Below are 24,974 nucleotides of genomic sequence, written 5' to 3'. Positions count from 1 at the left end.
ACGGTGAAGCTCCTCGCACACATAACTACTGTCAAGGGGTGGAACACCAATGCTTCTACTCCGATGGAACAAGGGGTGGCAGATAACTACTGTCAAGCAGCTTGAGACCAAAGGTTGTTGCTTATAGCTTAAATTGTTCCAGTCCTCCAGGGATGCCAGGTAATAAAAAACCTTCGTCTCCCAAGCATACTACCAACGTACAGATCTGATGGGGTGCGCAAACGCTCTGTACAAGGCAGGCACAGCAGCTTGAAGAGCTTCAAAACTTTAAAAAAAACTTCACATGAAGCTCTGCCCAAGGGGTATTTTCCCAGCAACTTCATCCATGAAGCTTCATCTCTCAGCTGCCTAGTTAGCAACCTCTGTTCAGAAAGGATGAACAACAAAGAGGCTGCGGCAGCAAAATTCAAATTTCATCAATCATTCGGATATGGCAAGTGCTTCAATACAAGCAGGGTTCCAAAAAAACTAATCTCAACATGGCTACTAGCCTGTAATATCCATTCTACAAAACAGCGAGCCCCAACCTTCATCTTCTTGGCTCTCCATTCCCGGTGAATACCTCACTCATCATCAGCGTGCTTTTTCTTCTTTTTCTTCTTATCTTTCTTGCCGGACTCCTCGGTTTGCATTGCAACATCCTCACCATCCGCATCAGATTTCTTCTTTTTCTTCTTCTTTTTGCCTTCTGCAGTGGCCAGTGGCCACAGCAGGCTCCTCCTCACTCCCCTTAGACTTCTTTTTCTTTTTCTTCTCACCATCAGCATCAGCCGCAGGAGTCTCCTCAGTTTCCTTGGACTTCTTCTTCTTTTTCTTCCTTTCCTGGTCACCATCCTCCTGGATTGCTTCAGCGGCAGGCTCTGTTGGCGGTGCACTCTCCGCATCCTGATGTTTCCTCTTCTTTGAAGCCAATTCTGACTTCTTTGGTGTTTCTTCAGTGGATTTTCCTAGAAAAACATCAGCAGCAGGGTTGTACACCTAAAACAAAAGCAAAACATCAGTCAAAATGAGCTCCCAACAAAAAAAGGATCATACTGCAATAAAAGGGTGTTCACGCAAGGATACTTCAAGCAAAACCACAGGATCTTATTTCGCTAACTAGACGAAGCATCAGGTACTAGAACAGTCAATACTTGCGCAAACTATTGCCCGAGCCATTGAGGTCTCTCATAATATTTTTCAAGAAACAGAACCATGACACTGCTTATCTTAGCAGGAGTAATTAAAGCCCCAGCACCCTTCTTCCTGTCCTTTTCATATGCTTCTATCTTGGGCTTTCCCTTTGCGGAACCAGCAGATTTCCCAAATTCTGTTTTCTCCAGAACTTGAAGCCGTGTCTCGAGCTGTTCAAATGTCACATGTCAGAAGACAATCTATTGTTTGAATTATAGAAACTAAAATTGTTTCGGCAGTGCAGATACCTTGAGTCGACTCTCAGTGCCAATGGAGTTGTCCTCACCATCACCAAGGGCATCATACCGGATGGCAAGAGCAGTTTTCGCAGCAAGAGAACGAGAGATCTTTCCCTTGTGCTTTTGAGATGCCTTGGCAATTAACGATGCATGGTAGATGAGGCCGTACTTAGGTGTAGAATGCTTCGTCTTTAGAGCTCTGAATAAAGCCTGGAGAGAAATGTAACATTCAGTGGCTTAGTGGAGAAACCAATTCTAGCAGATAACATAAAGAAATAGTTCATATTCATGCAATCGATTCATGTCACTACAAATTAGGAAATAAGTAATAAAAAAGAGGGCAAGCCTTGGTGCATCTTACTTATCTCCTGCGTGTGGACGGACATATAGAAGAACAGTATCAAACCAAGAAAAAGAACAAAAAATGAAATATCCATTCTTAAAATCATCAACAAAACAATAGTGTTCACCTTCTCTGCACCAAGTATCTGAATTGTGCTGCCAGGCTGCTTGGCTAAATTTAGCAAACTGCCACCATGCGCAATAAGGCGAGCACCAACTAATTCACCCACCAGTGCCGTCAGATTTGGCGCGATTGTGTTCATCCTGCTTTTTAAATAGTCATACAGCTGCGCTCTGTACTCAGAAAGAGCGAACACTTGATCACATAGCTCTCTGATATTTAACAGGTCAAGGTCACTAACTTCTGTTCCCATGGATATTACTGCTGCCTCCTTTAGCTGTGCTTCTACATCTTCATCTGACAGTATCTGTAAACAGCAGAGCTTATTACTAAGCACTTTCCCTCGTAGGCATGTAAATAACATTTAGAAATATCAATAACTTACCTCAGAGAAATCAAGGTTGACCGCATTAGCTCTGTTGCCCATCATCTTCACAACTTTAGCATACTGTATATTATCTGTGACTATTTTAGTGAGCTCTAGAAAGTGCCAACCATACCATTCGCGAACCCTCATGGCATAAGTATTAAGCTCTTTGTCAAGATCATCCAATAAGCCAATGGCCTGAATGATCATGGTATCAACCTGCAAAATAAAAACAATGTTGGTCATCTCACTTCCACAAGTCAAAATGGGTAATTTACAAACACAAACCCTAACTAGCCAACACACAAGATGCCAAATATTACGAATGTTGCAAAGATAAATTAGATATATAGCAGCACCAAAGGGCAACAAAAGTGCAAAATGCACAAATACAGTATTGGAACTGAATAAATATGTTTATGTGAACTTCAGCTTATACCTAGACAGGCTGTGGGACCGTCCCAAGCTCATCGGACCAAGGTCTTGTGCACCCAACCCAGTTATAAGCTCAGTGAGCTGATTTCTCAGCCCTCTCATCAGCTCCATCACAGCACTGTTGTGAATGCAGTCAATTTTCTGCAAGAGCATAAACTATACTTTAAGGAGGGCCACTCACTCTACAAACTTATAAAAAGATGAGGAGCACCACTGACCAGCTTTTCCTTTATAGCATTTCCAAGCTTAGAATCAGCAACAGCTAATGTTTCACCCTCACAGTGCTTCTGCAAGAACTTGCGCAGACCCTTGCTAGGCTTGCTATCAATAATCAGGGTTGCGGCAGAGAGAGCGTCAGATGTGTTCTCAAACTTGTTGAAAGCCTTCAGCTCAACCACCTACACAAAGTTTATTATGGCTAGTTAGAAAAGACTACTAAATGTAAAGTAGCAAAGCATATAACTAGGACATGGTACCACAATTATCATAAAAGCTGATCAGGTATTTTGCATTTTGAACAAAAACAGCTTTGTGTTGGTAGGGGTACAGACAAAACGATCATCTGAGGAGCTTGTTAGAGGTGACATACATCATTACCACCTTCACCCATTAATATAACTTGCATCAGCAGGAAATTTATTCCCAGAGAGAGAGAGAGAGAGGTAGGAATACAAGAATTATCCAGGCAATTTTCGGTTTATAGTTTATATGTTCAAAATATACAAAAAACGCATTCTGGAACATATTCAGCTAGCAACCCATATTGCTCGCACTCTGCTGGCAAGTCCACAGTGTTCCACCGGGGTAAAAGAGTTACATTGACATCATTAAGCTGTTTAGCTTCCTTCCATGCGCTTGGTTTAAAAAGACACGCGCAAAATGTCATGATGTGGTAGATCATGCAGTGGAACTTCGTAAAAGGAAAACTCGGTTTGTCCTTTGAAGGTTAGCAGAATCACATACCCTTCTCGCCGAGTCCGATGTTGTGAACTCCTTCCATAGATCCTACAAGGACGAACACAGGACACAGCACGTTGAATTCAATAAACAAGTGCGAAACAGGTCAAATTTTACATGTCCAATGAAAACTAAACTTAGAAATTGAAGCGGCGGCAGCAGCGACCACTCACCTTGACCTTGTCGAGCTTCCCCTCGTCGAGCACCTTGAAGAGGGCGAAGCCCGCGGGGGTCTCGAACAGCACCAACATCTCGGTAGCACCCGACTATCTCCGCTGAAACAAACCAAATAAGCCCCCGCCCTTGACCTGCATCAAACACACGACCACGGAACCAAATCAGACCGGGGAACGCACGCGTGAACCCAATCGGGCAGCTGTGGCGCAAGAATACGTCGAACCTGGGGGAGATTGGGCGTTGGAGAGGGCGAGGCGAAGAGAGGTTTCGCCTGCGGCGGCCCTCGAAACGGAGAGGGGGCGGGTGGGTAAAGGAGAGATAGCTGCCGCAAGGGTTTTAGCGCTAGGCTTTGGATATGGAGAAACTTATAGTAGGGGGGAGGCAGGGACTCGGTGTCCCATCTTGCCGTTGGTTCAGCGAGACCACGGTGATCGGGCGTTGGATAGACTGTCTGGGATTTTAGGTCAGTGGTTGGAGTTAATGAGACCGTATTTCTGTTAACTTTTTGCATCCCGACAACTCAAATTTAAAAATTAAATTAGAATTTATAGGAGTTTTAGAACTGATTAAGGATCACGGGAAAAAGGTACATACAGCTTTGGCAAATGCTGCTAGTAATCTTTTTGCACATCTAATTGCACGCATGCATATTTTTATAAATGATTAAAAGTAAGTGCTAATGATTACTGATTGACAATCAACTCGCTATGGGAAAGTAATTGTTGCGCTTAAGGTGAATATACATGACTATAAATGATTAAATTCGTGGATAAATTTTAAGCGCCGCAAATACTCGCATTTGTGGATGGATAAATTATTAGTATAATAAGAACAACCGTAAAATACTCGCATTAGTAAAAATAATATAACCCATTTAATTTTGTTCATCCCATCTCAATTTATATTCCTTTGACCAATTAAAAATAGGATTATCACATTCGTTGTACCAAATAGATAGCTTTTCTTTAAACATAGTAAATGCATTAACACTCAAATTAACATTTGCGCACATATTCCTAAGGACACTCGAATACCTTACCCTTTTAATGGCTAGGTTTACCAATGAAGCGATGGTACAGTGTTAGTAAGAGCGGTGGATTTGGCCATCAGAGAACCACCGAATACGTGAGGAAACGGTGGTGTGTACGAGAGGGAAACCTAGAACGGAAAAGGAAAGTGATACGTAGAGGTTCGGAGGAATACTGTCTATCGTCGATGGAGCTAAGAGATACAGTATAGGCCTATAATTAATTCTCTGTTTTTAGACACACGTATAGAACTAGACGATGGGAAAAAAATCCTACCTCAGTGAGGCTACCTACTTCCTAGGAGGGCACGATGGATACATACATACCCCTGCTACCACCTTCCATTTGCTTGCAAGAGCGATTGCTTGGGCGGCTCGGCACAAACCATTGCCTGCCATGGCTGTCAGCTGAGCGGAGCGGGCTTTTGTTGACGCGAAACCAGGAGCATCTATCTGACCGTTTGCTTTCCCACGGACAGGGACAGCAAGACCAAACTGCCGCTGTGCTGCACCAGAAAAAGGCAGATGAGTTCGAACACCGGATGGCACTAAGGGAACCGCGGCTTGCATTTCCTGTTCCAGCGTTGCCATCGCATGGCTTGGTTTGGCCCAGTCCTGAAAAAAGTTCAACCTCAATGCCTTTTGTTTCTGGCATAACACATGCTAAACATGGCGGTTTAGATTTAATGATCAACACAAAGCAAATACTCCCTATGATCCAAATCATAGATTGCTTTAGCCTTTTTAGATAAATCATTTTTGTTATACATCTAGATATATAATATGTCTAGATTAGCACAAATTATGTATCTAGAACAGTAAAAATCACCTATAATTTGGAGTAGAGGAAGTAGTAGAGTGGTAGACACTGAAGCCCCCTCTTCCATTAGTATATTCAGGGTTTCAACTGGTTACAAGACAAACGAAACAATGGTGAAAAATGAACTATCATCGAGCAGCAGGAGACTCGAGGCTCTTGCTGCAAATCTAGTTTAATGTTTCAGTATTACTGGGATACCAGGTAACAGAAACGTGCATCTCTCGAGCAGATCTGATGGGGTGCACAAACGGTCTGTGGAAGCGCATTCTAAGCAAGCAAAGCATGAAAGAAACTCTTTCAGCTGCCTAGTTACCAATCTCACTCAGTTCATGAAGGATCAACAATAATGGTAATTTATGCGACTGCGCCAGCAAAAATTAAACTTCTTCAATGTCCAGATCGAGCAAGTCCTTGAATACAAGCAGGGTTCAAAGAAAACTAATCTCCACCTGGTTACTAGCCTGTAATATCCATTCTACAGAACAGAAGCCCCAACCTTCGTCACCATGGCTCTCCCTTCCCCAAGTGAATTCCTCACTCATCATCAGCATGCTTTTTCTTCTTTTTCTTCTTATCTTTCTTACCGGACTCCTCCGCTTGCATTGCAACATCCTCACCGTCTGTGTCAGCTTTCTTCTTTTTCTTCTTCTTCCCACCTTCTGCAGTTGCCACAGAAGGTTCCTCCTCGGTATCCTTAGACTTCTTTTTCTTTTTCTTCTCACCATCAGCATCAGCCACAGGAGTCTCCTCAGTTTCCTTGGACTTCTTCTTCTTCTTCTTCTTCCTGTCCTGGTCACCATCCTCCTGGATTGCTTCAGCTGCAGGCTCTGTTGGCGGTGCAGTCTCCGCATCATGATGTTTCCTCTTCTTTGAAGCCAATTCTGACTTCTTTGGTGTTTCTTCAGTGGATTTTCCTAGAAAAACATCAGCAGCAGGGTTGTACGCCTAAAACAAAAGCAAAACGTCAGCCAAAATGAGATCCACCCCAAGAAAGAACAAATTGCACCAAAAAAAGGGTGCTCACAAAAGAATGCTTCAAGCAAAAACCATGGGATCTTTTTTCGCTAACTAGATGACGCATCTAGTACTAGAACAGTCATTAGTTCAAGGAAGTAATGTTCTTTCAATGCTTTTAAGTATTGACGACAAAGTTGGCAGTGAAGTGAGCAACAACGTTTATCCCTGCCGTCCATAATACAAAATGTTTCTCATAATATTTTTCAAGAAACACAACCATGACACAGCTTACCTTAGCAGGAGTAATTAAAGCCCCAGCACCCTTCTTCCTGTCCTTTTCATACGCTTCTATCTTGGGCTTTCCCTTTGCGGAACCAGCAGATTTCCCAAATTCTGTTTTCTCCAGAACTTGAAGCCGTGTCTCAAGCTGTTTTTTTTACATGTCAGAAAACAATCTATTGTTTGAATTATAGAAACTAAAATTGTTTCCACAGTGCAGATACCTTGAGTCGACTCTCCGTGCCAATGGAGTTGTCCTCACCATCACCAAGGGCATCATACCGGATGGCAAGAGCAGTTTTCGCAGCAAGAGAACGAGAGATCTTTCCCTTGTGCTTTTGAGATGCCTTGCCAATTAAGGATGCATGGTAGATGAGCCCGTACTTAGGTGTAGAATGCTTCGTCTTCAGAGCTCTGAACAAAGCCTGGAGAGAAATACAACCTTCAGTGGCTTAGTGGAGAAACCAATTCTAGCAGATAACATAAAGAAATAGTATATTCATTCCATACAAATGAGGAAACATAAAAAAAAGAGGGCAAGCCTTCGAGCATCTTACATATCCCCTGCATGTTGACGCATATATAGAAGAACATGGTCACATAAAGAAAAAGAACAAGAAATGAAAAAAAAGTGTTTTTGAAATCATAAGTATATCACACACCTTCTCTGCACCAAGAATCTGAATGGTGCTGCCAGGCTGCTTGGCTAAATTTAGCAAACTGCCACCGTGCGCAATAAGGCGAGCACCAACTAACTCACCCACCAGTGCGGTCAGATTTGGCGCTATAGTGTTCATCCTGCTTTTTAAATAGTCGTACAGCTGCGCTCTGTACTCAGAAAGAGCCAACACTTGATCGCATAGCTCTCTGATATTTAACAGGTCAAGGTCACTAACTTCTGTTCCCATGGATATTACTGCTGCCTCCTTTAGCTGTGTTTCTACTTCTTCATCTGACAGTATCTGTAAACACCAGAGCTTATTACTGAGCAGTTCCCCACTAGGCATGTAAGTAACATTTAGAAATGGCAATAACTCACCTCAGAGAAATCAAGGTTGACTGCATTAGCTCTGTTGCCCATCATCTTCACAACTTTAGCATACTGTATATTATCTGTGACTATTTTAGTGAGCTCTGGAAAGTGCCAACCATACCATTCGCGAACCCGCATGGCATAAGTGTTAAGCTCTTTGTCAAGGTCATCCAATAAGCCAATGGCCTGAATGATCATGGTATCAACCTGCGGAACAAAAACAATGTTGGTCATCTCACTTCCACAAGTCAAAATGGGTAATTTACAAACACAAACCCTAACTAGCCAACACACAAGATGCCAAATATTACGAATGTTGCAAAGATAAATTAGATATATAGCAGCACCAAAGGGCAACAAAAGTGCAAAATGCACAAATACAGTATTGGAACTGAATAAATATGTTTATGTGAAGAAACAAGTGATGGGACAATAAAAAGGCAGAAATTTAGCAAAAACGAAATAGCAATGGCATCAGACTCACCTTCTCAGGACTGAACTTCAGCTTATACCTAGACAGGCTGTGGGACAGTCCCAAGCTCATCGGACCAAGGTCTTGTGCACCCAACCCAGTTATAAGCTCAGTGAGCTGATTTCTCAGCCCTCTCATCAGCTCCATCACAGCACTGTTGTGAATGCAGTCAATTTTCTGCAAGAGCATAACTATACTTTAAGGAGGGCCACTCACTCTACAAACATATAAAAAGCTGAGAAGCACCACTGACCAGCTTTTCCTTTATAGCATTTCCAAGCTTAGAATCAGCAACAGCTAATGTTTCACCCTCACAGTGCTTCTGCAAGAACTTGCGCAGACCCTTGCTAGGCTTGCTATCAATAATCAGGGTTGCGGCAGAGAGAGCGTCAGATGTGTTCTCAAACTTGTTGAAAGCCTTCAGCTCAACCACCTACACAAAGTTTATTATCGCTAGTTAGAAAAGACTACTAAATGTAAAGTAGCAAAGCATATAACTAGGACATGGTACCACAATTATCATAAAAGCTGATCAGGTATTTTGCATTTTGAACAAAAACAGCTTTGTGTTGGTAGGGGTACAGACAAAACGATCATCTGAGGAGCCTGTTACAGATGCTATACATCATTACCACCTTCACCCATCATGGGCATATAGCATGTATCAGCAGGAAATAGTAGTTCCCCTAGGGGGAAAGAAGGCAGGAATATATGTCTTCTCTAGGCACTTTGTGGCTTAAAGTTGATGTGTTCAAACTTCAAAATAGCTAACGAAAACGAATTCTAAAACACATTCTGCTAGCTACCCATATCTGTAAGCTAAGTTCCCATTCTACTGGCGAAGTCCACAGTGCTCCGCCAGGGTAAAGTTACATTGACATCATTGATTTAAAAAGGCACACGCAGAATGTGATAATGTGCTAGGTCCTGCAGTGGGATTTCGTAGAACCAAATCTCGTTTGCGCTTTCATGGTTAACAGAATCACATACCCTTCTAGCCGAGTCCGATGTTGTGAACTCCTTCCATAGATCCTACAAGCACGAGCACAAGACATACCACGGTGAGTACAATAAACAAGCGCGCAGCAGGCCAAATTTAACAAACCGAAACAAAACCAAATCTCAGAAATTGAAACAGCGCCAGCAGTAACCACTCACCTCGACCTTGTCGAGCTTCCCCTCATCCAGCACCTTGAAGAGGGCGAACCCTGCGGGGGTCTCGAATAGCACCAACATATCCTCCTAGAATCAGTAGCCCACGACTAAGTTGTAACAAACCAAATACCCCCTTCACCTGCAACAAAAGCACGCCCACAGAACCAAATCAGACCGAGGAACGCACGCGTGAAACCAATCGGGCTGCTGAGGCCCTGAAGCCGTCGAACCTGGGGGATACGCGACGTTGGGTACGGCGAGGCGAAGAGGGGTTTCGCCTTGCGGCGGCCGGCGAGACGGAGAGGGGACGGGTGGAGAAAGGAGAGGTAGCCGCCGCAAGGGTTTTAGAGTTAGGGCTTGGAGTTGGAGAAATTTATACTGGGGAGGACGAAGGGGCTCGGTGTCCGATCTCGCCGTTGGTTCAGCAAGGCCGGTGTGCTCGGTCGTTGGATGGATAGTCTGGGGTTTTAGGTTAGTGGCTGGAGTTAACGGGATTTTGTTTCTGACAACTTTTTGCGTTGCAACAATTCTGGTTTAAAAATTAGATTAGCAACAACTGTGGGTTGAATGTAATTACAACTTTCATGCAGTTCAACTTTCAAATCAGTGTCAACATCCTTTCTACTTCACGAAATTTTCACTTATAATCTCAACTTAAACCAACATGGCAACATATGATCCACATGACTGACTTTTATCATCCATAAAATTGTTGTTGGATTAAGGTCAACATGAGATCTTTGCTTCATAAAGTTTCACTTGGAATCTCAATCGAAATCAATATATGATCCACCTAATAATTTTTAGCATCCGTAAATTTGCCATGGGATTAACATCAACACAAGTGTTAGTGAGCTAATTAGTATATAATTGGTAAGGCTGACTGACGTGGGATTGATAATATGTAGCATATTTTATTCTTGAGAAAAATTATTATCATAATAAAATTAACATTGACGGGTGTTACTAAAAAGTATTCATAGGAATTTTTTAATAGATTAAAGAACATGGAAACAGACGCATGCGGTCTTAGCAAAATACTGCTGGTAATAAACTATGCATGTTTAATTGCAAGCGTGCATATCTGCGTGAATTATTAAAATTAAATGTTGTTACGTTGATGATTACTAATTAACATGCAACCGGCTGCGGAAAGTAATTGATGTGCGTGAGGAGAATAGACAAAACTATAACTGCATATATTACTGGAAAAATTTGAAACACTGCACATGCTTATATTTGTGGATTTATTAAACATCAGTTCTTATGCTACTACAGAATCGTTCTTTCGTCATCCTTATTTGTGTCGACCAGTTTTGGACCCACGACTAATGAAAGTTTTAGTCCGGGTTCAACAGCTAGGGGGCGGTGGGGAGTTTTAGTTCCGGTTGAAACTACCAACCGGGACTAAACCAACCGGGAGTAAAAGGGTTATGGTTGGTGGCTCCAACCCGGACTAAACGATCCTTCAAGGTTAGTTTAGAAGGAAGGTATCACATTCAAAGTCACATGTGCTGTGTGGGTGGAGTGGTAAAGAAGCGGTGCGTGAGGCAAGTGGTTTCGAATTTGAGTACTAGGCATGGAGTATTTTTTTTCTTTTCCACAGACCTTTAGTCCCAGGTGTGGAAACCGGTCCTAATAATTCAGATGTTTAGTTTAGTCCCGGATTCGTAACCGAACCGGGACTAAGGAGGGTTGGGAACCGGGACTAAGAAGGGTTATGTACCAATGTTATTAGTATAAGAAGAACAACCATTTATATTTAAAATAAAAATATTACAACTCAGTTAATTATGGTCATCCCATTATGTACTTGTATCATTTTACTAAAATAATAAAATAATTTTCCTATCCATCTTATCAGATAGATAATTTTTTTTACAAACATAGTAAATAGACTAGCAAATATATCCGTGCGTTGCTAGGATCGAAGACTGATGCATACAATGTAAATATGATTCAGCGAGATCGCTGGCCACCTACATGAAACCACCAACATTGTGCTCTTCCACTTCATGTTCAGACCATGTCGTGACTGCGCAAGGTATTGATTTCCCGGTTCCGATTATAATTTGGATTGACGGATCAAGGAACCATTGGTTGCTTTAGAAATATATAAGTATAGAGATTAACGCTCATACACTTATTCCCTAAGAACACTCAAACACCTATAGACATCAAGGAATCTGACCGAACTAGGGACTATATTCTTGGGAACGTGGATAGCCATACCCCCATCCAACTTCACCCTCAAATCGGACGCCGTTTAAGACTTAAGCCCAATGGAGCTCTATGTCTTTGTGCTAGATTCAAGATTACAACTAGAAGAAGCTTGAGTGGACCTCAAGTTTTTGCTCAATCATTGCTCATTTTGACAAGCTCGTTACTAGTAGTACTCAATGATTACAATACTTGAACATAAGCTCGAGTTGAACTCGAGCAAGCTGAGTACTCAAGTCTAGCTAGCCCAACTACTTGATTGATATAAGCTTAGGCACAACCCCTAACTTGACTCAGTTTATCATATGCTCGAGCTTGAACAAGTTATTACATCATACGGTTTGTCTTGTTATTTTAAAAAAACGGTTTGTTTTGTTTTCTTTAAATTTAAAAACGGTTTGTTTTGGTTTTGACCCGGCTCAGTCGTCTAAATTCAGCGCGGGCTTTTGGAACGTGACGGATGGATTTTGACCTACGGCCTCACGCATGACGACAGCCCACGCAAATCAGCCACAGGTTCTGGGCTACAGCCCACACACATGTGTGCCGCATCGTGCCCATTCATTACTCTTTGCCAAGGCCCACGAGAAGAAGACAAAGGAAAGGAGGGAGTAATGCATCACTGCTGACATCACCCCACCCCCGCCACGTCAGACACGTCACCGGACTCCCGCTCCCGCAGGTTCCCGCTTCCGAGCCGTCCCATCCCCACCAACGGCCGCATCTCCCGCCCAGATCTTCTCGCCGGACAGGTGCGCCTCCCTCTTTCCCGTCCCGTCCCTGTCGAACCATGGCGAAGCTGCTGCTCCGCGCCTCCTGTCCTCGCCTCGCATCCCCTTCCCTTCCCCTCCCGGGCGGGCAACGCAAACGCAGCGCCCCCATCTGCTCCCCGAAAGCGACCGCTCTACCCCGCCGTCGCTACTCCGCCCTCGCAAGGTAGCAAGGGCCTGCGCAAGGTCTCGCAGAAGCACTGTGAGGGTGAAACATTAGCTGTTGCTGATTCTAAGCTAGGAAATGCTATAAAGGAAAAGCTGGTCAGTGGTGCTCCTCATCTTTTTATATGTTTGTAGAGTGAGTGGCTTTTATCGTCATAATTTGACTGGGCCAAGGGATAGGCCGAGAGTAACATGGGCTGAAGGAAATCATCGTAATGGTCTGCGAATCGGCTTCTGTGCGAACACGCCAAGGGCCGGGATGGCCATTTATCTAGTAAGGATAGTTTAAATATAATAAGTTAGAGATTGTATCGTAATCAGTTAGGCTTAGTTAGAAAAGATCAAGTCTCCGGAATATAAATATGTATCGTGAGATTCAATAAATCATTCATTCACAACAAACTCTCAGCGTATCGCCACCCCTTCTCCAAGGGCTTTCTCCAGGTAATCGACGTGCTGCTCCGATCATGTTCCGCATGATCGGAGCAGCATTACGTTTACCTGCTTATCTTTGTGTTTCTCGTACTGAAGCGTTGTTGATGGCGAGCAACATTAGTTATTTTAGACGATTATGATATTGTATTGGTTTTGATTAGTACATCCATATTCTGCTTGCTGTTCGTAATCGTTTAGCTACCCTTGTACGTGATTCTAGGTGCAAGGGCAGCACCTTGCTCTGTTCTTGCTTAGTAGATCTAATCTATTATGATAGTTTTTTGTGCTACAAGAAATTGGTTTAATATCCGTATGATTAGGCCCTTCAAACGGGTTAAATGTTCCGGCTGCATGATTGGTGCTTTATGGTAATCTAATGAGGGATTGTTCCGTGAATCGACTTGTGAAGCGTCCTCCCATCAGGGAAGACTTAAAAGTGATGCTTTATCAGTCCCAGGAGGCTGATAACACTTTTATTACATCAGATGGTACATCACCGTACAACTCTACGCGGTAATGGGCAGTGAAGCGCCACTATCGCGAGGATTACAACTAAAACCCCACACTACCACACTAGCTACGAAAAGAGGGTCATCAGAGTCTTGCGCCATGCGGAGTTCCAGCGGTGGCCCTAACCACACGCAAGACTGGGTGCAGGACGAAACCCTACTCGACGTCTTCTGGGATGTAGTCTGGATCTTCTGTTGTAAGAAGTAAGAATGGGGTGAGTACAAACGTACTCAGCAAGTCCAATCACACTCACGCGGGGGCGGGGGGGGGGTTACAACAGAAATCAATGCACAGGACAGTCCAAGGGTAAGGTTAGGGTTCATTCACGGAAAACTCAGTTACGTGCAAGGGTTCGTTTAAAAACAATTTTTCAAAACAAGCTTTTAAGTACCAAAGAGCATTTGGTGTCGATCCACACAGGATCCAAGTCTTAAACTGCTACCGGACTCCCCGTCCGCCGTAGCACATGGCACAGCTGCCGGACACTTTCCAAATAACCCACACCAGTCCAACCATTCCCGGAGAAAAACACTAGTTATGTGACCACACCATAACTTACCCATTACCGTGGGCACGGCTATTCGAATAGATTTTAACTCTGCAGAGGTGTGCAACTTTACCCACAGGTGGGGTACCACAGCACGATCACCTTAGTGTCGGTGCAGATCCAACAAAGCCATTACCCACCTTAGCTAGACCTGACTAGCCACCACGGGATCTATCAAGGGGTCATTCGACCTATCTCCGAGGTTTAACCGGGGCATAAGTCACACAGAGCTTATCCCTTCTCCTTGATCACCCGTTGCTCTCAGCTCTCCTGATGGCTATCAGACTAACTAGTGGGATTTATGCTAAGCCGTTGCCCATACAACGGTCAAGTGGTTTGCACGACAGGAAGCTAGGTGAGATGACACATCAACTCGGTCCTTAGGGGTGACAAGATGGATATCTCCCTTCCTTGCTCAACCACACAGAAATACCATCCATCCCGTCTGACTCGTCGTTCAAAACCACATTTTATCCCTTCCCCCACACACACACTTCCTTTTATAAAACCAGGTGGTCAAGGTATGGTTATCACAAACAAGGGTGGCTATCCTACCATGTTCTCAGCAAGCAAAACCAAGCAATTTTATAAAACAGCCCACTGGGTTGCGTTTATAAAAACTAGGACGGAAACATGCATCAAAGGGCGGGATTGAACTTGCCATCATCAAACCCTTGCGGGAGGTCCTGATCGAAGCACTGTCCCTCGGGCTCGGGGTCGCAGAACTGGTCTTCGTTCACTTGGTCACCGTCGGGACCCTCCTCGTTCACTCCGTGTCCTACGACGCAAGCAAACAAACACACAATCAAGCGAAAGAACTAAAAGCTCTCATCGTTGAGCTTAAATCGGAAATAATTTAGTTATGGAGATAGGGGTAATATTTTTGGGTGGTTTCGTAATGGCATGGTTGGGACTATGCTAGAAATGGCATGGTAAAGTTATAAAATAACGAGTTAAAGAGGGTTCGGGTGGTTAAACAGGGGTCCAGGGGCTTATTCGTAATTATCTGGAGGGAGTAAGGGCCTATTTGCGAACCCTAGAAATACTCGGGGCATGCTAAAGAATGTCAAGTATATCTAGGTTTATGTAATGGGGGGTTTGGTTTGAAATAACGGAAAGAGCAGGGCTTCTTTTGCAAAAGGGAGTACATAGGGGGGGCGGGTTCCTTTGGGAAAACAGGGAAGGGGGGGCTCTGGGCAAAAAGCCCCTTTCTTCCTCCTCTCTTCCCCCGTGACCGAAATAGGGGAGGGGACAGGGGCGGCAGCGGCGGCCACGCCGGCCGGCCCGAAGCCCGGCGTCGGTTGTGGAGGGGGGGGGAAGGAGGAGGGAGGTGAGGGGGTCCGATTCCCGGCCTCACCTCGGGCTGGGGCGGCGTGAGGAAGTGGGGCGACGGGAGCAGGCGGCGGCGGTCGTGGGAGTACGGCGGGGCGGCGCTGGAGCAAGGGAGGCGGGGGGCTGGGCATGCGGCGGCGGTTGTGGGGTGCCGGGGGTGCCCCACGGCCCTATTTATAGGCGGCCGAGGTGGTAGATCGGCTGGCGGCTTCGCGGGCGGCCATTAATGGCGTTTGGCCGCTCGCGGCCGTCGTGATGCGGCGTGGCGGCGAGGGCGCCGGGCGTTGCACGTGGGGGAGGGCCGGGCGCTGTGCGGCACAGGGGCGAGGAAGTGACGGCGCGCGCGGCGGGGCGGAGCGCCAGCGATGGGCGGCGCGGCACGCGCGGGACCGGGCGCACGCATGCGCGCACGGCGCGCCGAGGCCCGGGCCAGAGCGGGGGCGCGGGCGACGGGCGGCACGGCGCGGCGCACGGCCACGCGCTGCGCGTGCGCGTGCGTCGCGGCACAGCCGGGGCAAGGCCCGCGCGCGGCGCGGACAGGGCTGGTGCGCGGCCAGGGGCGAGGGCGCGTGGGCGCTCGGGCGTGCGCGCGTGCGCGGCGCGGGTGCGGTTGGCCGGGAGCAGGCGCGCGCGTGCGTGAGAGGAGAAAAGGGTGGGGGCGGCGTGGCCCGGAAGCCGGGGGCCGGGCCGTGCTCGGGAGCAGGGGAAGGGGAGAAAAGAAGGGAGGAGAAGGGAGGAGGGAAAAGAAAAGGAGAGAAGAAAAAAGAAAAGGGGAGAAAGAAATGGGAAAAGAGAGAAAAAGAAAAGGAGGAAGGGAAATAAAAGAAAATGGGGAAAAGAGAAGAAATGGAAAGGAAAAGAACGACGCGTGCCGGCGGGATTCGCGGCGGTGACCGTGGCCAGTCGGCCACGCGCGCGCGACGCTCGCACGCTGCGCGAGGAGGACGAGGAGCGGGGCCGCGGCCGGATTCGGTGTCGGCTCGGGGATTAGGGTTTCGGGTTGAGCGGGCTTCGGCGACGAAAAGGTTTTGAACAAACATGTCTTAGCGCGTAATTTGCCTTGGAAATTTTCAGGGCGTCAGAAACCTACCCCACTTAAAATGAATCTCGTCCTCAAGGTTCGGCTGGCTCCTAAATAGATGGGGAAACTCCTTCTTTAGAGCCTCTTCGCGTTCCCATGTCGCTTCTTCTACTCCATGTCTGCTCCATTAAACCCTGCATATCCGTACTTTGGAGTTTCTTGTCCTCCTAGTGACAGTGTCCAGAATCTTGACCAGTACTTCCTGGTATCGCAGATCCGGCTGCAGATCTATTGTTTCCACCGGCACGTGTTCTTCCTCGGGTACTCTCAAACACCTTCTTAATTGTGAGACATGGAACACTGGGTGTATATCTGCCATTTCTCTTGGTAACTCCAATCGGTATGCTACAGCTCCGATTTTCTTCAGAACTTGGTACGGTCCAACGTACCGAGGGGCTAGTTTTCCTTGTACTTGAAATCTTCGGGTACCTCGGATAGGTGAGACCTTGAGATAAACAAAATCCCCTAGGTTGAAACTTATTTCTCGCCTTTTCTTGTCTGCGTAGCTCTTTTGTCGGGATTGAGCCGCTTTCAATTTCTCGCGGATCTCCGCTACTTTTTCTTCTGCTTCTTTTATAAGTGCGGGTCCTACTAGGGCACGTTCTCCAACTTGTGACCACATCAGGGGAGTTTTGCACTTCCTTCCATAGAGAGCTTCGAATGGTGACATACCCAAGCTGGCTTGGTAGCTATTGTTGTACGAGAATTTTGCATAAGGCAGACTCTGCTCCCAGTCCTTTCCATAGGTCAGGACGCACGCTCTTAGCATATCTTCCATAATCTGATTTACCCTTTCGGTTTGACCGTCCGTCTGTGGGTGATATGTGGAGCTAAAATCTAACTTGGTGCCCATGGCTTGATGCAAGCTTTTCCAAAACCTAGAGGTGAATTGGGTTCCTCTATCTGAGACAATTCTGCTAGGCACTCCATTTAGCTTTACTACGTTTTCCACATAAAGCTTTGCCAGCTTTTCTCCACCGTAGTTAGTTCGTACGGGTATGAAATGAGCCGATTTAGTGAGTCGGTCCACTATTACCCATATAGAATCGTGTCCTTTCTGTATTCTAGGTAGACCCACTACAAAGTCCATTCCTATCTCATCCCATTTCCAAACCGGAATGGGTAGGGGTTGCAATAGTCCTGCTGGCTTTTGATGTTCGGCCTTGATCCTTTGACAAGTATCACAATGAGCCACAAATCGTGCGATATCCGCCTTCATCCCATTCCACCAATATTTTTGCCTTATGTCCATATACATTTCGGTGGATCCTGGGTGGATGGAGTAGGCCGAGTTATGGGCTTCGTCCATGATTATCCGCCGGAAGTCTCCATTCTGGGGTACACAAATCCTATTCTCGTACCATAACGTTCCCTTATCATCTACTCTGAAACCCGGTGCTTTGTTTTCTCCAGTTTGTTTGCAGATCTTTACTAACTCTTGATCCGAGCTTTGAGCCTCCCTAATTCTGTGCTCTAGTGTTGATTGGACGTTCAGCACGTGGTTGGAACCTCGAGGAACAATGTGCACATTTAATCGTGCCATTTTCTCGCGCAGATGGTTATCTTTGGGTCCATAGGATTTCCGACTTAAGGCGTCGGCTACCACGTTCGCTTTTCCGGGGTGATAATGAATTTCCAAATTGTAGTCCTTCACCAGCTCCAACCGTCTTCTTTGCCTTAAGTTCAAATCCGGTTGGGTGAAGATATACTTCAGACTTTTATGGTCGGTGTAAATCTCACACTTATTTCTAATCAAGTAATGTCTCCAAATTTTAAGGGCATGCATTACGGCTGCAAATTCCAAATCATGTGTCGGATAGTTCTGCTCATGCGTTCTGAGTTGGCGGGAGGCATATGCAACAACTTTCCCGTCTTGCATCAGCACACACCCTAATCCTTGTCGGGATGCGTCACAATAAATGACAAAATCCCGATGGATGTCCGGTAGGGTCAGCACTGGGGCGGTTGTCAACCTTTGCTTCAATTCTTGAAAACTTTTTTCACAAATTTCTGTCCAGGCGAACTTCTTCTCCTTCTTAAGAAGTTCCGTCATAGGTCGGGCTATCTTAGAGAATCCCTCAATAAATCTCCGATAGTACCCAGCCAATCCAAGAAAACTTCTGATTTCACTAACGTTAGTCGATCGCTACCAGTTGGAAACTGCTTCGACCTTCTCTGGGTCCACCGCTACACCTTCCGCGGTCAGAATGTGACCAAGGAAAGCTACTCTCTCCAGCCAGAATTCACACTTGCTAAACTTGGCATATAGCCTATGTATTCTCAGCTTTTCCAATACTACCCACAGGTGTTGCTCATGTTCCTGAATACTCTTGGAGTAGACAAGTATGTCATCGATAAAGACTATGACAAACTTATCTAGCTCGTCCATGAATACTTTGTTCATGAGGTTCATAAAATAGGCGGGGGCATTGGTTAGTCCGAAGGACATTACGGTGAACTCGAACTGCCCGTAGCGGGTGACAAAAGCTGTCTTAGGGATGTCACTTTCTCTAATCTTAAGCTGAAAATATCCTGACCTTAGGTTGATCTTGGAAAAGTACTTGGCTCCTTTTAGCTGATCGAAAAGGTCATCAATCCTGGGGAGGGGGTACTTATTCTTAATGGTAACCTCGTTCAGTGCTCGGTAATCTACACACAACCTCATACTCCCATCTTTCTTCTTGACGAATAGAACTGGGGCTCCCCATGGCGACGAGCTTGGTCTGATGAAGCCAATTCGTTGCAGTTCTTCTAGCTGCTTCTTTAACTCTGTCAACTCAGAGGCTGCCATCCTATAGGGTCTCTTGGCTATGGGGGAGGTCCCAGGGATAAGGTCAATGACGAACTCTATATCCCTGTCCGGTGGCATACCGGGAAGTTCTTCGGGGAGGACATCTGGGTATTCGTTTACTACCGAGACTCCTTCTAAGGGCTTGGCTTCCATGCTAAACACCATCGGGTTAAACTCACTTTCTCGGGTGTGGCAGATTACTCGTATTCCTTCGGGGTTTGTTAGGTGTACCACTTTGTCAGTACAGCCTATGAGACCATTGTGTCGGCTTAACCAGTCCATTCCAAGGAACACATCTATTCCCCCAGACTTAAGCATTACCAAGTCTGCAAGAAATTCTACCCCACTTAAATTGATCCTTACCCGGGGACAACCTAATTGACAATTGATGTCGCCTCCAGGCATCCGGGTTAATAGGGGTGTTTTTAGTAGTACTGTAGGTATTTTGTGTTGTCCCACAAAACTCGTGGATATGAACGAGTGCGATGCTCCAGAATCAAATAGTACCGTTGCCAGAGCTGAGTTGACTAGGTACTCACCGAGCACTACACCCTGAGCTTCTTGACCCTCCTGTGCGTCGATGTGATTGACGCGGGCTCGTCCAAACGATTGCTGGGGCTGCTTCATCTGTTGACTGTTGTCGTTGTGCCGGATGGGCACTCGGTTGGCACCGGTCAGGGCTGGTCTGGGGCCATTCACCGTGTTGGAGAAGGTTGATGTAACCGGCTTATTCTTGGCATAAGGGTAATTGGTGATGAAGTGCCCTGTCTCACGGCAGTTAAAACAGGCCCTAACATTGTTGTTGTCGGAGGCGACCAGGCTTGTATTACTCTGCGGGGCCCTCAGGGTACTCTGGCTCCTAGGCTGTGTGTCAGGGGCCCGTGGTCTTGTCACTTGGGATTGAATCCTATACTGCATTGGGGCCTGAGATCTTGGTGCAGTGTAGCGGAAGTTCCTTGGCTTTTGGAATCGGTCCTGTTGGCGGGCCTTACTTTCCAGAAATTTGCGTTTGTTATCCTTCCTCTCTTCAGTTTTGGCCCTTTCCGTAAGGATAGCCTTGTTCATCAGGGTATTGAAGTCCGGATAGATCTGAGGGGTAAGCAGGGTCCGGAGTTCTGGGTTGAGTCCCTTCTTGAACATGTCTTGTTTCTTGTCATCGTCGTTCACTTCCTCCGGTGCATATCGGGCTAACTCCATAAACCGGTGGGTGTACTCTTCCACCGTCATGCTTCCTTGCTGTAGGGCACGGAACTCATCCGCCTTGCGCTTCATGGTGGCCGAAGGGATGTGATAACGGTGGAACTCTCTCACGAATTCCTCCCAAGTGATGGTAGAGGCATCCTCGGCCGCGGCACAATAATTTTCCCACCAGGCTAATGCGGTTCCGGTGAGTTGGTGGGCAGCCAGAAGGACTTTGTCTCAGCCCTGGCATTCGAACGGTTCGAGTTTCCTCTGGATTACTCGTAACCGGTCATCTGCATCCAAAGGGTTGCAGGATCCGGCAAAGGTGGGCGGCTTGGTTCTTAGGAAAGCCGTCAGCTTGTCATTCATGTTCTGCCCTCGTGGCTGCCGGTTAATGAGGGCATTGGCCAGTGTCTCCAGTATAAGGGTCTGGTTGTGGATTATCTGTGCCAAGTCTCCGAGGGGTGGGGGTGGTGGTAGTTGCTCTCCTTCTTGATTTTCTCCTCGGTTCTGGCTTACTTCCTGTTCTCCCTGAGGAAGGTTTTGTTCAACAGGCTGTGCTCCGGCACCAGCGGCTGCGGGGTTCCGGCTACGGGAGGCCCTCGCGACGTTCCGGGGAGTCACCTGTTGATTGGGTAGATGGGGGTTATGATTATGTGATGTTCAAGTTGTTTAATTCGTATATAAGGCAGGATTTACCACCTGCCGGTAGCTATACAGACAAACAGCCCACAACAAACCAGCACACAACAAGCTCAAACAACTTTATTACAGCAAGGGGGTACAGTTTAGAGTAAAACCAGGTCTCGTACTATTTGTCCGGGTCATGTCTAAGGGCACGTCTTAAGCAGAAGAGGCTGGGGGGGTGCATCACTAGGACAGCGTCGGTTATTCTACTCGCGAGGCGTGTCTTCTTCCAGGGTGGGGAGGGTGAGAGATCCTTGTTCGCCGTCCTCTGGGTTCCCATCCGTCAAGGGTTGCGTTACAGTATCCCCTTCGACGGCGGCAGCAGAACTTTCAGGGTTCTCGGGTGGGGCTTGTGTGCTCCCAAAGAGCGGTCCCCATCCTATGACGGGTGTCCCGAATAAAACATGATCCTCTCCGATTGCCGGGACCGGCGTTCCACTTTGGGTCCATTCTTGCATACGCCGGTCTCGGGCCTGCCTGAGGCTCTCTTGGGCGACCGCTTCGCTGCTGACCGCGGCTGCGGCTCTTGCCTCGGCTTGGGCTGCTCGGATCTGCTGCAGCCTTACTGCGAGCTCTGCTTGCTCGGCTCGATGGGTCTGTTCCCTCAGAAGGTTGGCTTGCTCATCGAAGAGTTGGTCCAAGGCGGCTAGATAAGTAGCCACTTGGTACAGAGGGCCTTCTTCATGGCGACGTCGTTCCAGACTTCTCATGCGTGCTTCCCAAATTGGGGTCCTGATGGCCGGTGGGAAGAACCTCACTGGTGTGGCTGCGAGGTGTCCTTCAAAAATCCGGCATAAATAACGGAGCGCTTTTCTGACGGTCAAGGGGTAGGTGTCTTGATGCCTAAACCCTGTGGCAGTCACTCGCCATGACTGGATGTCGGGGCAGCGGTTGCTCCTGGCGATGACCAGGATCACCCTGCAGCGGAGGGTACCATGGTGTTCGTACTCTCTGCTGTAGTACCTTGGGCGTTCCGTAACGCCAAGGCTTTCCAGGGCGTCGATCAAAATGCTGGGAAAGCCAGGTGCAGCTTGGCAATTGCCCTAGGTCCATCCTTCCTCAGCCATCTGAAACAAGGATAGGGTAAACAAATTTTGCACAGGTACAAAAGGGGTAGGTAACATTTATTCTTGCAACATGGAGGTACAGTTTCCATGGGTACATGGTTATCAGGGTAGGGCTCTAGCTTGGAGTGCTATCCCCGATTCTGATAGGGCGCTTCTTTATTGGGAGGCAGTGATCCATCACTTCACCTTCGGTCTGAGTACCTTTATCCCAATGGGTTTCCTCGGGTTCCTCTTCTTCCTCTATCCATCCACCTATTCCTCTGCGGTTTTCGTATTCCTGCATCTGGGCTTGGAGGGCGGCTAGGGAATACTCAGCGCGTGCGGCCCTTATCCGTTGTTCTTCCAGTTCTTGGGTTGCCTTTTCTACCCTATGGATTAGCTGCTTCAGTTGTACCGCTTGTTCACGGTAGAGTTCATCCAAGCCGGTAAGGTAGATGGATAGGTGGGAGACTGTATCTTCTAGGTCTTCTTCTTCTCTTCCGAGTCCTCTGATTCAGGCGATCCAAGTGCGTCCTCTTCCTTCAGTAGGTGGGAAAAATCCCATAGGAGTCCGCTGAAGGTGGTGCTTGTAGATCACACGCAATCGTCGCAGGGCTTTACGGGCGGCCTTTCAGTAAGTGTCAGGGAAGCGGAAACTAGAGGTGGAGATGAACCAGGGGTCCACATCAGGGTAGCGAGTGCTTTTTCCTACAAAGACCATCATGTCACACCGAAGGATGCCCTTGGAGGTGTATTCTCGGTAAGCATACTCTGGTGGTTCCATAACTCCGATGCGTTCCAGGCTGAGTATTAATAACTTAGGAAGGCCGGGCTCTGCGTGGCAGATTCCGTCGATCCATCCATTGTCAGCCATCTGGAACAGGGCAACAATCAACGGTGAGTGTAGGAAAAGAACTAAGTCAGAACAAGTCCTAGGCCTGAAAAGGGTCTCTCTCCTAGGGTCAGGTCCTACGGCCAGTCTACGGCTCTGATACCACCTGAAGCGTCCTCCCATCAGGGAAGACTTAAAAGTGATGCTTTATCAGTCCCAGGAGGCTGATAACACTTTTATTACATCAGATGGTACATCACCGTACAACTCTACGCGGTAATGGGCAGTGAAGCGCCACTATCGCGAGGATTACCACTAAAACCCACACTACCACACTAGCTACGAAAAGAGGGTCATCAGAGTCTTGCGCCATGCGGAGTTCCAGCGGTGGCCCTAACCACACGCAAGACTGGGTGCAGGACGAAACCCTACTCGACGTCTTCTGGGATATAGTCTGGATCTTCTGTTGTAAGGAGTAAGAATGGGGTGAGTACAAACGTACTCAGCAAGTCCAATCACACCCACCGGGGGGGGGGGGTTACAACAGAAATCAATGCACAGGACAGTCCAAGGGTAAGGTTAGGGTTCATTCACGGAAAACTCAGTTATGTGCAAGGGTTCGTTTAAAAACAATTTTTCAAAACAAGCTTTTAAGTACCAAAGAGCATTTGGTGTCGATCCATACAGGATCCAAGTCTTAAACTGCTACCGGACTCCCCGTCCGCCGTAGCACACGGCACAGCTGCCGGACACTTTCCAAACAACCCACACCAGTCCAACCATTCCCGGAGAAAAACACTAGTTATGTGACCACACCATAACTTACCCATTACCGTGGGTACGGCTATTCGAATAGATTTTAACTCTGCAGAGGTGTGCAACTTTACCCACAGGTGGGGTACCACAGCACGATCACCTTAGTGTCGGTGCAGATCCAACAAAGCCATTACCCACCTTAGCTAGACCTGACTAGCCACCACGGGATCTATCAAGGGGTCATTCGACCTATCTCCGAGGTTTAACCGGGGCATAAGTCACACAGAGCTTATCCCTTCTCCTTGATCACCCGTTGCTCTCAGCTCTCCTGATGGCTATCAGACTAACTAGTGGGATTTATGCTAAGCCGTTGCCCATACAACGGTCAAGTGGTTTGCACGACAGAAAGCTAGGTGAGATGACACATCAACTCGGTCCTTAGGGGTGACAAGATGGATATCTCCCTTCCTTGCTCAACCACAAAGGTACGAGCACTTCAACGGCATTTCACACAGAAATTCCATCCATCCCGTCTGACTCGTCGTTCAAAACCACATTTTATCCCTTCCCCCACACACACACTTCATTTTATAAAACCAGGTGGTCAAGGTATGGTTATCACAAACAAGGGTGGCTATCCTACCATGTTCTCAGCAAGCAAAACCATGCAATTTTATAAAACAGGCCACTGGGTTGCGTTTATAAAAACTAGGACGGAAATATGCATCAAAGGGCGGGATTGAACTTGCCATCATCAAACCCTTGCGGGAGGTCCTGATCGAAGCACTGTCCCTCGGGATCGGGGTCGCAGAACTGGTCTTCGTTCACTTGGTCACCGTCGGGACCCTCCTCGTTCACTCCGTGTCCTACGACGCAAGCAAACAAACACACAATCAAGCGAAAGAACTAAAAGCTCTCATCGTTGAGCTTAAATCGGAAATAATTTAGTTATGGAGATAGGGGTAATATTTTTGGGTGGTTTCGTAATGGCATGGTTGGGACTATGCTAGAAATGGCATGGTAAAGTTATAAAATAACGAGTTAAAGAGGGTTCGGGTGGTTAAAC

The 24,974-nt window shown here is 46.9% G+C and overlaps 1 protein-coding gene and 1 pseudogene across 3 annotated transcripts in view; both read right to left on the bottom strand.

Annotated features, from left to right (window-relative positions):
- Window positions 1-266: 266 nt before the first annotated feature.
- Window positions 267-4,170, bottom strand: LOC112877342 (annotated as a pseudogene).
- Window positions 4,171-5,988: 1,818 nt separating this feature from the next.
- LOC112872548 (probable nucleolar protein 5-2) overlaps window positions 5,989-24,974 on the bottom strand; it is a 39,084-nt gene continuing 20,098 nt past the window's right edge. For 2 of the 3 annotated variants that reach the window (XM_025935579.1, XM_025935578.1), the window contains 8 exons: window positions 9,390-9,431; window positions 8,653-8,832; window positions 8,412-8,576; window positions 7,934-8,134; window positions 7,557-7,856; window positions 7,119-7,319; window positions 6,908-7,042; window positions 5,989-6,603 (listed from right to left, as the gene is read on the bottom strand). In XM_025935579.1, the coding sequence (XP_025791364.1) occupies window positions 6,193-6,603; window positions 6,908-7,042; window positions 7,119-7,319; window positions 7,557-7,856; window positions 7,934-8,134; window positions 8,412-8,576; window positions 8,653-8,832; window positions 9,390-9,431 (1,635 nt within the window). In that variant the 3' untranslated portion in view covers window positions 5,989-6,192. Of the gene's footprint in view, window positions 6,604-6,907; window positions 7,043-7,118; window positions 7,320-7,556; window positions 7,857-7,933; window positions 8,135-8,411; window positions 8,577-8,652; window positions 8,833-9,389; window positions 9,432-9,557; window positions 9,694-9,784; window positions 9,944-24,974 lie in introns of those variants that run through there. The other variant, XM_025935577.1, reaches the window with a different exon arrangement.

The sequence above is a fragment of the Panicum hallii genome, chromosome 9 (assembly GCF_002211085.1).
Source record: "Panicum hallii strain FIL2 chromosome 9, PHallii_v3.1, whole genome shotgun sequence".
Taxonomy (NCBI): Eukaryota; Viridiplantae; Streptophyta; class Magnoliopsida; order Poales; family Poaceae; genus Panicum; species Panicum hallii.
Note: the sequence above shows the minus strand (reverse complement) of the source record. Positions and strands in the feature narration are given on the sequence as shown.